The sequence below is a fragment of the Lemur catta genome, chromosome 3 (genome assembly GCF_020740605.2).
Source record: "Lemur catta isolate mLemCat1 chromosome 3, mLemCat1.pri, whole genome shotgun sequence".
Classification (NCBI taxonomy): Eukaryota; Metazoa; Chordata; class Mammalia; order Primates; family Lemuridae; genus Lemur; species Lemur catta.
This window is the reverse complement of record NC_059130.1, coordinates 122,920,067-122,934,543: the sequence shown is the minus strand read 5'-3', so window position 1 is coordinate 122,934,543 and position 14,477 is coordinate 122,920,067. Positions and strand designations below refer to the sequence as shown.

At 62.4% G+C, this 14,477-nt stretch overlaps 2 protein-coding genes across 2 annotated transcripts in view; both read right to left on the bottom strand.

Annotated features, from left to right (window-relative positions):
• Nucleotides 1-427: 427 nt before the first annotated feature.
• GPR153 (G protein-coupled receptor 153) lies at nt 428-10,285 on the bottom strand. Its single transcript, XM_045546281.1, has 6 exons — nt 10,217-10,285; nt 5,600-6,067; nt 4,779-5,208; nt 2,620-2,812; nt 1,789-1,973; nt 428-1,353 (listed from the first exon to the last, which is right to left on the bottom strand). The coding sequence occupies exons 2-6, from the start codon at nt 5,953-5,955 to the stop codon at nt 670-672; spliced, it is 1,848 nt and encodes a 615-aa protein (XP_045402237.1). The 5' UTR covers nt 5,956-6,067; nt 10,217-10,285; the 3' UTR covers nt 428-669.
• A 3,188-nt stretch (nt 10,286-13,473) lies between these two features.
• Nucleotides 13,474-14,477, bottom strand: part of ACOT7 (acyl-CoA thioesterase 7) — a 101,071-nt gene continuing 100,067 nt past the window's right edge. Inside the window, 1 exon segment of the mRNA XM_045546280.1 lies at nt 13,474-13,894. Coding sequence (XP_045402236.1) covers nt 13,796-13,894 — 99 coding nt within the window. The 3' untranslated portion in view covers nt 13,474-13,795.

The window sequence follows — 14,477 nt, the reverse complement described above, 5'->3', positions numbered from 1 at the left end:
GAGGCCTCAGGCCTGAGGTGCCAACACCAGGCCACCTGCTTCAAACTGACCCCCACAAAGGCCCCACAGGGGGTCCTAGACTACATCTCACACCTGGTCTACTCAGTGGCCAGAGTACTGGACCAGGAGACTTCTTCAAACGGCCCTGAGAGTTAACATGGTCACCTGCTCATCACAGATGGGGAAACTGAGGCAGAACAGGTCGGAAACAGGGAGACCTGCTCAGAGGGCTTGTTTGGGCTCTGAAGACCCCTGTGCTTAGAGACTCTCTGCATCCCCCTCTGGGTGCAGTTATGTGCAGGGTGTGGTGCAGTGGCTTCCTGCTCGGGCTCTTCCAAGGCTGGTCTTTGTCTGACTGTGGCCCCGACCCAGGGTTCCGCGAACTCTCAGCCCGGTTAGCCAGGGCTGAGGTGCACACGTCACTGGCTACCCAAGCCTAGCCTCGCTGTGGTCCGAGGATGCCATGCCCAGCAGTCATCCAGGGCGGCAGCCGCCCCTCCGGGCAATGCCGGCAGGGAGGAACCGAGGACAGAGGCGCTGAGGCTGCAGTCCCTTCATCCCTGGGAGGGGTGGCACATGTCTGCGCGCGGGACAGAGGTGGCGTCTTTGGTGCTGTGTCCCGCGGGCGGCCCGGCCTGACCAGCGTCCGTGGAGAGGCGCCGGCGGGTCTTAAGACGCCGAGCCCAGCGAGTCCGAGTGCAGCGTGACGTAGCCGGAGGACTCGGACGGCGAGCTCAGGAAGCTGCTGGTGCTGCCGTCGCCGCCCGCCGCGCGCAGGCCCCCGGGCTCGCCCCACGACGCGCTCAGGCCGGTCCGCAGGGCTTCGGCGTGCGCATGCGCGACAGGGCGCGGCCCGGGGCTCCGCTCTGCACCTTCAGGGGCGGTGGGGGCCTCACCGGGCTCCGCGCCGTCGGGGGCGGGGGCCGCGGCGGGGAAGGGCCCTGGCGGGGCGGGCGGGCGGCGCAGGGCCTGCGGGTCGCGCTCGAAGGCGGTCAGGGCGAAGGCGTCGGGCAGCAGCGAGGCGGAGGCGGAGCGGGCGCCGGGCCCGGGGCGGCGGTGCGGGCTGCCGGGACTGTCGGGGGGCGAGTCGTGGGCGCGGCGCGGGCCGCCGTCCAGGGCCGGGGGACGCAGAGACAGCAGGCTCTCGGCTGAGCGGCGACGCGAGCGGAACGCGGGCGCGTCCTTGCCGAAGGCCAGCAGGCTGCCGCGGCGCGGGTCGGGGCCGGCGGGCAGCACCAGGCGTGCCAGCGCGGCCAGGTCCTCGCCGGAGCCCCAGCGCGGCAGGAAGGCGGGCAGCGGGACGGCTGCCCACACTTCTGCCTCGTCGTGGGAGAAGCGCCGCGTGGGCGGGACCTGCCAGGACGGGGCGGGCTTGAATCCGGAGCTGCCCTCCTGCCATTCAGGGACCACCGCCGCCCCACACCCAGGCAGGGCCGCCTGTGGTCAGGTACCAGGCCGTGGGCCAGGGCAGCCTGGTTTGGAGCTGTGAGATTTGGGGCAAGTGACAATCCCTTGGAGCCTCAGTGTTGCCGTCTGTAGCTTGGGTTGGTTGGGGAGAAGGCTCCTTGAGGAGGGTGCTGAGCAAGGAGAAAATAACACAGACAACAGGGAACATGGGGGCAGCAGTTGGGGGTTCCCTGCCTCGGCCCAGGGGCACAGGCTCTGTGACCTTGGGCCAACCCCTGGAGCCACAGGGGTCATGAGATGAGCTGCAAGAGGAAAGGCCTTGGGAAGGTCAGAATATCCTTCCACCCACATATGCGGCCTCTCCCCCTGCCCGGTCCTTACCTGCAGGTATTGCTTCTTGTCCTCCTGCAAGGGCTGCAGTGGGCAGAGCTGGGGCAGGCCCTCCTCCAGGGCAGAGATCTCATACTTGGCCATCCTGTCCAGGGCCACAAAGTCACCTCCATAGCCGTAGTCGAGGGAACGCTCCAACACCATGTCCTGGGGGATGCCACCTTCCAGGCTGGTCTCTGCAGGGTGGGGCAGAGGCTTAGGGCCATGGACGCTTGGGGGCACCTCAGAGGGAATCCCAGGGATCCTGCCCCCAGACACACACAGGGCAGGGGGCTGCTTAGCTGAAAAGGAAAGGGGCAGGGTCCTGGGTTCAAACTGTGCCACCCTTTAGCTGTGAGCCTGGGGAGGGAGGTCACACATTGGGCCAACTTCGTCATCTAGGATAAGGGGCTGGGACCTGAGGTTTACCTTGTATGTGTAAGGGGCCGGCAGTGCCTGGCTTATAGCTAGAGCTCAGCCTCGGGCAATATTGTTATTGCTGAGCAGAGACAAGACCTGGGTCTACAGGAGCTCCCTGGGCAGGTCACCTAAGGGTGGGGGGTAAGCCTGGGAGCTTGGTGGGACACATTTAGTCTCGTGTGCTCAGGTCCTCTCTGTTAACCAGAGCATCAGATTCACTGGAACCCCAGGGCAGCCAAGCCAGATACGAGAAAGCCCTGTGGGAACCTGGCCTGGGTCCCTTAGGCATTCAGTACACTTGGAGGTGATATAGGGGGTGTCTGGTGGTTGAGAATGGGGTCACTTTATAGCTGTTTCACTGCTGACCCAGAGACCTCACCCCACACGCCACTCCTCCCAGGGGCTGTCTCAGGCCATTCTCACCATCGTCGGAGTCCTCGTTGTTGGCCATGAGGGCCACACACTTCTCCCAGACAGCTTTGAGGTCAGCCCGGTAGCGGTCACAGGCCCAGAGGAACACAGGCAGCAGCAGGGCCTGGGTCACAGAGCACCACAGCACACAGAGCACCATCCAGGGCGCCGAGGCGTCTGCCCGCAGGCTGCTGAAGCTCACTACCTGTGGGCACAGCACTCGCCTGGCACCCAGCAGGGCCATCACACAACTCCCCTCCCAGCCTATTATCCCACGTGCACGGCAGGCCTGACAACCCACCTCCCAGAGGAGGAAAGAGCCAGAGTGTGGTGGTAGAAGGCCCTGCCCTCTGAAGGCCACCTGGCTGCCAAGGTGAACAATCATACCCTCAGTGTGTGCACAGCACTTCACAGTGTACCAGGCAGCACTGGGTCTAGCTCTGTTGCCCAGACTGGAGTTCAGTGGTGCGATCATAGCTCCTGCAGCTCAAACTCCTGAGCTCAAGGGATCCTCCTGCCTCAGCCTCCCAAGTAGCTGGGACTACAGGCACATGTGTCACCATGCCTGGCTGTTTTCTATTTTTTGTTTTTAGAGATGGGGTCTCACTTTGTTGCCCAGGCTAGTCTCAAGCTCCTGACCTCAAGTGATTTTCCCGCCTCAGCCTCCCAAAATGCAGGGATTACTGGTGTGAGCCACCACACCCAGTGCCCCCTTTTTGAGATGAGGAAACCAAGGCTTGGAGAACCAGGTCTCAAGCCTATTCAGGGTCCTTTCTGCCATTGCCCCCATCCCCCAAGCCAGTGGCCTCCTTGGCCCTGCCCCTACCTCCAGGGGTGTAGGGTTCAGACCCCAAAGGAGATTCAAAGGGCACAGGTCCAGCCAGGCAACCTTTGGGTCGCTGCCCAGGGACCCCCTAATTCCTTCTTTCCTAGGAGAGTCCTCACTGCTCCACTGCCCCACCCAGAAACCTGAGTGACATTTAACGATTCCCACAGCAGAATGGAAGTGTGCATGCTGCAGGCATCATGTTGGTTCTGCCATTTGTGAGCTGGGTGACCCTCAGAAAGCTACTAAACCATTCTGGGCTTGGTTTCCTCATCTGTGAAATGGGCTAAGAACACCCCACACTGTAGAGGGGGAGGTAAGGACTCCAGACTGTAACAGGCCAGAGGCATGGAGTGGCTCTATGAGCAGCACCCCTTCCCCAACCTGAAGAGAAGCTGGGGCGGCCCCTCCCCTTCCCCCACTGCTGCCCACACATGCTCTGTGGTTCTCAGCGGTTTTACAAGGTCCCTTCCCTCCATGGGACCAGCGATGGGGATGCCAGGCCCACTGTACACACAAGGACCCTATGGCCCAGGGGCTGGCAGCTGCTGGGGGTAGGGTAGCAGGTCAGCAGGGGCCACATCCTGAGCATATCTCCTGACTCTGAAGCCGCCACCCCTCCTCTCACCTTTCTGGAGCTCGTATCCTGCAGTGACTCCAGGGACGCAGCCCTGCCCTGCTGCTCAGATGAAGCCTCTGGCTGATCCTTGTCCCTAGCCCCTGCTTGTCTCACTGCACAGACGGGGCATGGGGGGCTGGGCTACAGAGTCCAGACTTCATTCCTGGGCCAGGCCCATCCCAGCCTCACTGAGAGGACTCCAGGCAGCCCCAGTGGCCCTTGGATCCTTGTCGGCAAAGCTGTTTTCATACCAGCCCTCACCTTGACCTTATCCAGCCCTTAGGATCACCTGCAACTCCCCAAAAGACATTCAAGGCCCGCCCTAGCCTTGCCCTGTTTCTTGCTTCCGTGCCGCTACCTACCTGCACCACCAAAGCTCCCTCTGTCCATCCTGGGACCTGGGCCCACCAGGAAGCCCATGGGCATGTTACCCCACCTCTGTATCAAACGGGCCTTGGGGGAGGGGAGGGAACGCTCTGCAGCGCAGCAGAAAGACCCTGGGCTCGGCAGTCTCCTGATGTGGGTTCAAGCCCACCACCGCTGCCCTGACTTAGGCAGGTCCTTATACCTCTCTGAACCTCGGTTTCCAGATCTGTAAAATGGGGAGGGTGGTCATGCTCATCTCAGAGGACTGGGTTTGAGGATTCAACCACCTAATGCCTGGAGCGTGCCCAGCCCCAGGGCAGTCCCAGAGCCCAGACTCTGCCACCTGACACTCTCACCCACCAGCACAGGGAAGCCCATGAGGCAGTCATAGATGACGACTATGGTGGCCACGAGGCCCGTGATCTGCAGCGAGGTTTTGGCGGGCTCCGAGCCGTCAATGGAGGAGCGTCGCTTGCCCTGCGCGTCCTCTACCACGATGGTGGGCACAGTGAAGGCATGGCGGTTGGCCTGGTGCCCCACCTGCCGGGCTAGCGTCTGGAAGAGGGCGATGGCCGTGCAGACCACACCCATGGCCACGCTGCCACCCACCAGCAGCAGGAAGCAGACGCCAAAGCCCAGGCCGATCTCAGCCACGATGAAGCGGCAGCCGTGGGTGTAGAAGCGCTCGCTCGTGTCATGCCAGCCGACGGCAGGCAGGGCCGACAGGATGAAGGACACCATCCAGATGCCCATGACTGTGTGCACGGCCTGCTTCTTGGCATTGCTCAGCCTGGCACAGGGCAGGACGAAAAGAGGGACCCAGTGTCACTTATAGGTCTCCCCAGGCCTCTGGAGACCTGCAGAGGATCCCAAACACCCCTGCACCTCCCTCCCCAGTACACCACCGTCCCGACACAACCACTGCTGTGTGGCCTTGTCCCTCGTACAGGAGATACTTGTGCACATTGTCACACATCCCTCTCCCAAGCATTTCCATACTGGGTACCTGAGCACACCCAGGCACACCTCCACGTGTGTGCCTCCAGTAGCCCCTCGGGAGCCTCCCTGCCCCTCCCAGCACAACACAGGTGTGGCCACTCGTGTGTGTACACAGGTACACCAGGTATGTCTTTGTGCTCATGCCTGCTCTCTAAGAACAATCCAGATATCTGAGCGCTCACCGGTAGTTGACGGGCCAGCGGACCATCCACATGCGGTGGTAGGAGAGGGAGGTAACAGAGAAGCAGGTGGCCAGGGTGAGCGTGTAGAAGGTGGACACAAAGACCTTGCAGAGGCCCTCGTTCCACTCATAGTCAGGGCGCTGCCGCCGCAGCTGCACCACAGCGTAGGTGGCGATGGGCACCGCCACGTTGAGCATGTGGGTGGCCGCAAGTGTGCACAGCAGGAACTCCAGTGGCTTCCACTTCTTCTGCTTGGCACCGACGCTGAGGATGCCCCAGGCGTTGGCCAGCAGGGAGAGGCCCCCACACGCTAGCCAGCCCACCGCACTGCCAGGCAGCCGCCGCTCATCACTCATGGTGTAGACCGGAGCTGGCGGGCGGCTGGGGCATCCTCCTTGGAGCCAGGCCTTGGCACAGAGCAGCAGCCCTCACTCTCGGTGGCTCGGGGACACCAGGGACCACAAGCATCTGTGGGGGTGGGGGCAACAAGTACTCAGTGACTGCCCCTCTGGCTACAGCATTGGAGCTCTTGGGGCCCCTGGAGTGGGAGACAGGGAGCGCTATCGTTTGCGTGTTCCCCTCCAAAACTCACATTGAAATTTAATTGCCATTGTAACAGTATTAAGCAGTGGGACCTTTAGGTGGTGAGGGCTCCTCCCTCATGGGTGGATTTAATGCCTTTACAAAGGGGCTTTTGGGAGTGGGTTCTCGCCTTTGGCTCTTCCATTCCTCTGCCATGTGAGTAACAGTGTTCCTCCCCTCTGGAGACACAGAATTCGAGGCACCATCTTGGACCAGAGACCAGGCTCTGCCAGCACCTTGATCTTGGACCTCCCAGCCTCAAGAATGGTGAGAAATAAGTTTCTGTTCTGTATATATTATTACCCAGTCTCAGGTATTCTGTTGCAGCAGCACAAACAACTAAGACAAGGGAGGGTCCCACCAGACTGCTACAACCCCCCATTCTACTCCTTGGTGCCTTTTGCTGAGGTCCCTGGCACCAAGGGGGCTGTATACAGTGGTGTCCAATAAGTGTACATCCCCTCAGTTCTGCCCACTACTGGTCAAGGCTTGGAATCTGGGCTTCCTTCCAGGTCACCTGCATCCTCAGGGAACCAGCCAGGCTGGGCCCAGATGGCACTCTGGCCCCACGTCCTGCCCCCATCCCGGAAAGAGCCCTCTTGCCATCAAATGTTCCAAAATCCTCCAACAGCCCAAGCCAGGCCTCCCCAATGGACATCTGAGGGACTTGCTTTCGTTCATTCCACTTCACTTGGCCAAACGAGGACGTGCCTGGGACAATTATGTCTCCGAAACCTCCCTTCCCCTCTCCTGACCCCCATCTGACCTAGGAGACGGGCCGGGGGGGGCGGCGCTGGTCACCACTCTCATGCCCACCCTGAGAGGGGGCAGTGTGCTCTGTCAGCTCCCAGCTGGCCTTCCACAGCCGGGACCCCAGCTGGGATTAAAGCTCCAGGACAGTAGCTGTGTGGCACGGAGGTCCCTGCACCTGTCATCCTCTAACGGGGACTGTAATGCTTTTTCCACAGGGAGGCTGGGGTGGACAGACGTCACAACTCCAAAGCTCTAGGCCTAGGTCTCCCCCACAGTGGGTGTCCTGGGGTGGTGTTCAGCATCATGCCCTGGACAGTGTGGGCACCATGGGCCTGGAGATGGCCCATAGCCCACACCTTGACCCTGAGGAGGAACTGCCAACTGCCTTTGGATGTGAGCCAGAGACACAGGACGCTGCGTAGGAAGGTGTTGGGAGGTGGCCCATCCTGCCAGAGGGCTGGGCAGTGAGTCCCTCCCCCACCCCCAGCCTGACACCCTCTGCTCACACGTACTTGGCCTTTCTCACCCGAGGGCCCATGTAATCTCATTTGCTGGTTCTCATGCCAGTAGCCAGTAATATTTACAGGCGTTTACTGTAGCAGACACAGCCACAGGATCCCCAAGGAGGAATTATCTGCACCATGGGATGGAGGGGCCCACACATCCTTAGCCAGGGCCCTGGCCCTCAGGCTGCGAAAGCAATGCTGCCCTGGCCGGCTGGCGGGTGCCCTGCTGGCCTGTCTGCAGCCCGACTCCCCCGGACATGCAGGGGCCCCTGAGGGATGTGTCTCATTCATCTTTGTGCCCCTGCCCTGAACCTCCCCAGACCCCTGACCCAGGGAAGGAGTCTAGTCTGGATGACACCAGGGCCCCTTAGTGGCCTCCAGGCTAGGGGCCAGAGAAATTCCTTCTCAAACATTTGTTAGATTTCTGCTTGCAGAGTAGCCTCCTCTTCCCCATCCCAGGCCCAGTGTGGGAGGTGGCGTGGCCCCACTGAACTGTCCACCAGCCATTCACGTGTCCAGCAAACCTCCCCGACATCAGTGTGAAGGCCACATGGTATGGGAGAAAGTGTGGACTCGACTGAGGCTGCTGGACTCCAACCCCAGCTCCTCAGCTAGTTATTTGACTACTCTGTGCCTCAGTTTTCTCATCTGTAAACTGGACATGATGATACCTACCTTGAAAGGTGTTGTGGGTAGTTAATGAACTATGCTAGGAAAAGTGCTTAGAATGGAGCAGGGCATGCAGTAAGTGCTCAATAAATGCTTGCCATCTAAATGTCTATCTTAAAGCCCTCGCAGCTCACGGAGCTATGCTGTCTCTTAAGGACCAAGATGCTGAGCTTGGAGGTGTGGGTTAGCCTCAGACCTGCAAGCAGATACATTTTCACCAGGACCAGGACTTGGGACAGACTAGCCCCGGGAGTGAGGAGGCCACAGGGCAGCCTCCAGCCTTTGGGGTGCCTGACAGCCTGCTGGGAGTTCAGAGCAGATGGTGTGTAAGTGCTGTGGGCAGAGCTGTCCACATCGATGGTCTTTACAGTATCGACAGGAAACTGGACTTGGCAGGCACCTGATGGGCCAGTATCTCCTACCTGCATTGGGCTACTGTGGCCATCAGACTGGGAGGCCCAACAGGCCCTGTCTGACCCCTGTGATCACAGCCCAGTCCAGCCTACCCTGTCCACGCGATGACTACCGGTGTGGGGTGGTCAGGAAGGTGCCACAAGCTGCCAGCAGCACAACCCTTCACAGTGCCTGTTCTCCCCCTCGTCTAGCCTAACGGAGCGTTGCTGTAGGGAAAGGCTTGGGTCTGTGGGCAGGGAAATGTGCCCCATGGGTAGGGGAGGAATCATCCTCCTGGAAACGGGCATACTCCTCCCAATTAGTGTCCCCAGCTATTCTGTGTGATGGATACCTTTGTCATCCTCATTTTAAAGATAATCTAGCAGAGGTAGAGAGGTAAAACCATTTGCCCAAGCCATCATGTGCCCTTTTGTCCCTTTAGCTGAGGTCTTTCTGAGTCTCCTGTTCCTGCAGGACAAGTCCCACTGTTCCTACATAGAAGGTAGGAACACTGTGGCTTGAAGCTCAGGGCAACACAGACAGGAGTGTCAGAGCTGGGTTTGGGGCCCAGCAATCCTGAGCACTGTGGTCCTGGGATGGGGGAGGAATGTCCCTGGGGGTGATGGTGGGGGGTGGATACCAGGTCTTCAAGTGCAGAGTGACAGGGTGTCCCCCCTGCTCGGTCGGTGACCACAGACCCACCGATCACACACCCACTGTTCATTCTTCACAGGGAGCAGCAGCCACTAAGGGCCAGACCCCAGGCTGGGATCCTACCATTGCGGTCTGCAACTAGGATGTCGCTGTCCCCTGCTGGAAAGTTTCTCCCTCATCAAACTCAAAGCACCTCGGAGCATTTCAGGATAGAGCCTCCCGCCTCCCCGCCCGGAAGCCGACTCGCGCTGGCCCTACAGCAGGGCAGACTGCAGGTGTGACCGGCCTGGGACCCGCCGGAGCCACGAAGAGTCCCTCCCCAGGGTCGGAGGGCGGGGACGCGGCGTGACGTCAAGGCCCGGGGCCAATGAGGCCGCGCGGCCCCGGGGCTCCATTGCGCCACAAACAGAACCCACAACTTGAAAGGATTCCCCGGGCTCCGGCTGCGTCCTCCGGCTCGCGCGGGCCTGCGGCCCGGGTTCCCGCCCCCACGCTGGGCTGTGCCCGCGCTGCCGCCCGTCGGTCCTGCAGGGCCCGGCCTGGCCGCCGCCCGGGGCGGGACGCGCAGCGCGTGGCCTCCACACCTGCGGCACGCCCCCCGCCCACCCCCACCCTGCGTCGGACCCTCCGGGGCTTCGATCTTCCCGCTCCCTCCTCGGTCCCGAACCTGCGCGCTCCCGCCTGCGGGTCCCCCTAATCCTGCCCGACTCCGAGGGCGCGTCCGCGTGACAGCCAGGGGAGCCAGATGCTGGCGGGATTGAGGCCCCGGGGACCCTCCAGGTTGCGCTGGGCAGGGGTGGGCCCGGGACCCTCAGATCCACCCCCTCAGCAACCTCGGGGGCGGCGTTGCTAGGCCTGGAGGCGGGGGGGGGGTGTTAGGGCGGAGGGAGGAGCTGGCCCGGGGGGAAGTTACACTGAAGGTCCCCAAGTTGGGGGGGTGCCAGCCCTAAGCGGGCTCGCAGCCCCTCGGACAGACCCCGCGACCGACAGAGCACGGACGCCCCCCTCCCGCCGGGGTCCTCCCGCCCGGCCGCCCCCGGGCCAGGGCGGCGGCGCTCACCCTGCATTCGGGCGCCCAGGGCTCCTGCTCGCTGCTCCCGCCTCCGGCTCCGGCTGCGGCTCCCGCGACCCCCGGCCGAGCGCCGGCCGCCGAGGGCCGCGGGGGTGGCTGGCGGCGGAGCGGCCAGCGGGCCGGGGCATGCTGGCGGCGGCCACCGGCGGCCGGCGCGCTCCGCTCGGCTCGGCTCGACCCCGCCGCCCCCTCCCTCCCCTCGGCGCGGCCCCGCCACCCCTCCCTCCTTCCCTCCCTCGGCGCCTCTGCCGCCGCGCTCGGCTCCCGCCGCTCCGCTCGGCTGGCTGCTCGGGCGGCCGGGGGCGGGGGGCGGGCAGGGCGCATGTCTCCGCCCGGCGCCGCCGCCCCGCCCCCGCCCGCGTCCGTCGGTCAGTCCGCCTGCCTGGCGGTCTGCAGCCCCTCCGCACCCCCCGCCGCCTCCCCCGCCGCCGCCCCCCGCTCCCATCTCGGGTCGGTCCACACTCCCGGCCCGCCTGGGGAAGACTCAGGCCCGGAGCGCGGGGGTCGCGGGCCCGAGGGAGCTGGAGCGGGAAAGGACAGTGGGCAGCTGGGGCTGGGGCAGGGGTGGGGGGTCCGGAAGGCCTTCCCCGGAGGAAGCCACATCTAAGATGAGCGACCGGAGCGGGGCGTGGAGAGGACGCGGGGCCTGAGGACCAGCGGCTCCTAGGAACCGGACTTGGGTCAGGAGCTGGGGCGGGGAGAGACCAGGTTGAGCCAGCCAAGGACTCAAACTTCCGCGTGGGCCCTGGGGTCCGCGGAGGGAATGAGCGAGTGGCCCGCGGGACTCCCAGTGGTTGCCCCTCCCCCCAGGCTCAGCGACGGTCTCTGTGAAGCTCTGCCCACACCAGGCAGCTGGGAGAGCCAGGGTCTGCCGCCCAGCGCCCCAGCCGCTCTCCCTCCCTTCCCTCCGGAGCCTCCCCTCCCGCTACACTCCTATTACGGCACATGCTGTCACCCATAGGCTGGGGAGACCCTCCACCCCCTTGATGGGGGCCTCTGGAGACCCCTCAAAGCATGAGAGGGTGCTGCGGCCATCTTGGCCTCCCTTCCAGGCGGAGTATCACGCCTGTCTCTTCTAGAAAGTCCCTGAGCACAAACACGATGGGCACAAGCCCTTCTTTCCCCTGCAGCAGGGAAGCATCCCTGGGTAGGCGGCCTGTGTCTGGAGGAAGGTGGGCACTGGCCAGGACGAGACCCAGACAGCTGCTCTCCTGGGCTGGGCAGGGCTGTCCGAAGGACTCCTTAGCCTGGCACCTGCACCCACCTAAACCGTCCTCACACCCCAGCTCCCTGAACAGCTTTGAGGGGCCCCAGAGTGGCCTTAGGGTCCGTCCTATGAGACAAAAGTAAAAGTGTTAGTAGAGAAAGTTTCTACAATAATGTGGGGGGCTGGGGAAGAGGGAGCCAGGGCCATGTCCACTCTCATGTTCTCTGTGGTTTCTAGGGTGGTCAGTGCCTCAGCACCCCAAGAGCCCTGCGTGGACAGGCCAGCTCCCCCACAGGCAGCCCTGTTATACATAGGCCACCAGCAATGCGGGGCTGGCACAGGGTAGCTGTAATCTAGTATGGCGTTTCTATGGCAAAGTCACAGGGAATTTGGCCACTGAAAGCCATGCTGCTGCACTGCTGGCAGAGGGCAGCCTGCCCGAGGCCTGTGGCCCAGATCTCCCTCCCCACCAGCCCGGCTGCCTGTCGCAGGCCTCTGTCGCTCGGTGCCTCTGCCTTGGCCTCCCCTGGCTCTGGGGGAGGGGCCTGGTGCTAAGTGCTTAAGCAACTTGGTGGGTAGTTTTTAGGTCCCAGGTTTGCCCAAAGCCGCAGGGACGAGTGCTAAACCAGGACTGAGCTAGGGAGTCTGATGCCAGGGCCCACCTTCTTATGAAGGATGTAGAGGTTTTGGGGACCTGCTCCCCTTGGTGAGCCCCTGGGCTCTGGCACTGCTGGGGATGCATGGCCAGCTCTGGTCTCAGCTTGGTGACTGGCCTGGGCTGGCCCAGCTGCTCACTTCAAAGGGCAGCCAGCCTCCTCATCGTGCTGAGCCCAGGCTGCCACCTCAGCATGGGTCATGGGTGGAGCTGGGGGCCCCAGGGGGCTGAGGGGCAGAGTGGGGTGGCTGTGGCTTCAAGTGGCTGGGCTTATTCCCTCCCCCTGCTCCCAGGCCAGAAATAACCCAGTCAGCTGGGACCGGGCCTGAGACAGATTCCGAAGCTCTTGGCGGGTGTTTCGGCACATCTGGAGCTGAGTGCTCTCTCCAGGGGCCCGAGGGAGCCTTGCGCAAGGCTGCCGCTGTTGGCTGGCTGGTCTTCTCTAGGCGGCGGGACAGATGTTCAGGCTTTGGGATGAGCCTGTCAGGAACATTCTCCCAGGTGCCACCTCCAGGTGTGCTTGGTGGAGGGACCTTTCTCAGCCATGGATGTGGGTGGGGTCCTGGACCCTGCCGTGGCCTTGGCTGCTAATCTGCCCCAAGGCTGCTGGCAGATGCACACGGGAACCGATACACACAGGTGCTCGCACACCACACACACACAGATGCAGTGACAGATACGTTGCCAGTGACATATGTACACACAGTGACACCATATATGCACATGCACAGATTCACACCAACAGCACTCACACACTGTCCCTCAGACCCCCACCCACACTCATCCCAGTGTCTCCCAGCCACTCTGGGGGAGTTTCCATGTCAGACACAGGGTCCAGGGCTCCAGCAGGGGTGTCTGGGCAATTTCTGGTGAGGAGGGGCTGGGGCCAGGGTGGGGCTCCCACGTGTCCTCAGGCCAGGCCGTGTTCGGCTTTGCCCACACATCACCTCCCTGAGGCCTCAGGAGCACTGAGAGGGTCCTGCCCCATTCATGGGAGAGCCACACAGGCTCAGAGCTGGCACCTGCACAAGGCAAGTCAGTGGGGAAGCGGGGTGTCCCGAGCCCACACCCTCCCAGGGTCTAGGCTGCCTCTGAGGTCCAGGGAGTAGGGTGGGGCCATGGGGCCAGGACGAGGAACCAGGGCCCCACAGGACATGGGCGTTCCCTCTAGCCGGCAAGTCGCTTGCCAGATGTGAATCAGTGCAGCTGCACCTGAGGTTCCAGGGTACACGCCGGAGTGGGTACCCACGTGGGGCGGGACCCAGGCGGCAGTGAGCTCACTGGAATAGAGGGCTGAGGTTGCACAAGGGAGCCCCCAAAGCCCACATCCCATGCCCAGTGGGAAGGCAGCCCCCCAAGACAAACGACCACCAGGACACACGGTTCCAGCCAAACAGCGATTTTATTAGCAGTGCTGGATCCTGCACATACCCGCAGCGTGCTCGGGAGCACTCCCGAGGGTTTCCGTGGAATGCCTCCTGCGTTTGGGACAATACTGTGTAGCGTTTACACTGGAATGATATAAATAAAGCTTTGGTGTGTAGGTTTTCAGGAAAGAGTATAGGTTAACACTGCGATACGAATACTTCACACCACACCAGGTCTCAATGTGAATTGGGTTTCTGGCCAAGGGGGTAACTTCTAAGTGACAGGACACAGGGTCTGTTGCCGTAGCTCCTCGAGGCCTGGCGGCAGGAGGAGGGGTCTAGGCCTGAGGCTCTGCTTGGCCCTGTCGCTTCGCCTTCATCTGCAGGTACCGCCCTTTGCCTTCCTCAAAGCGCTTCTTCTCGTCCTCGGTCTCGGGCTGCAGGACACACAGAAACAGGCAGGTTAGAGACACTGCAGGACCGTGCCGTGTGCCGTGCTGCCCTCAGAGCCAGCTGCCCCCACCTGCGGACCTGCACCCCCAGGACGGCGCAGAGGACCCCGCCCAGCTCTGCTGGCCTCACGGCCTCATCTTCCTGTAGGGCCCATCTGCTAGGTCAAGGGGACACGGAAGGCATGGTGGGCTCAGGAGCGGTAAACAGGGTTGCTGAGCCCTGTGGACACCCCACATCAGCTTTCACAGTGGCTGGAATTCCAAGCCCAGTGTCTCTTTCGTAATGAACTTCAGTTGAAAATGCACTCGATAATGAACCATGGGAGGGAAGGTCTAAAGTTTGAGCCAAGTGTGAGTAGAGAGGAAGGAAGGGAGCCGGCTGCTTATGGGCTAAATCCAGGCTGGTCAGTGGTTCCGCCCCCTGAACATGGGGACCCAACTGCTTAAGCAGCAATGAGAAAGAAGGGTGCCTCGGGTCCAAGGGGCTGCTTCCTGAGTGTCTGCACGGCCCAGGGTATGGTGGTGGGGCTCCCTTCCCACAAAGCAGGCACTACTGCTCCTGGTTCAG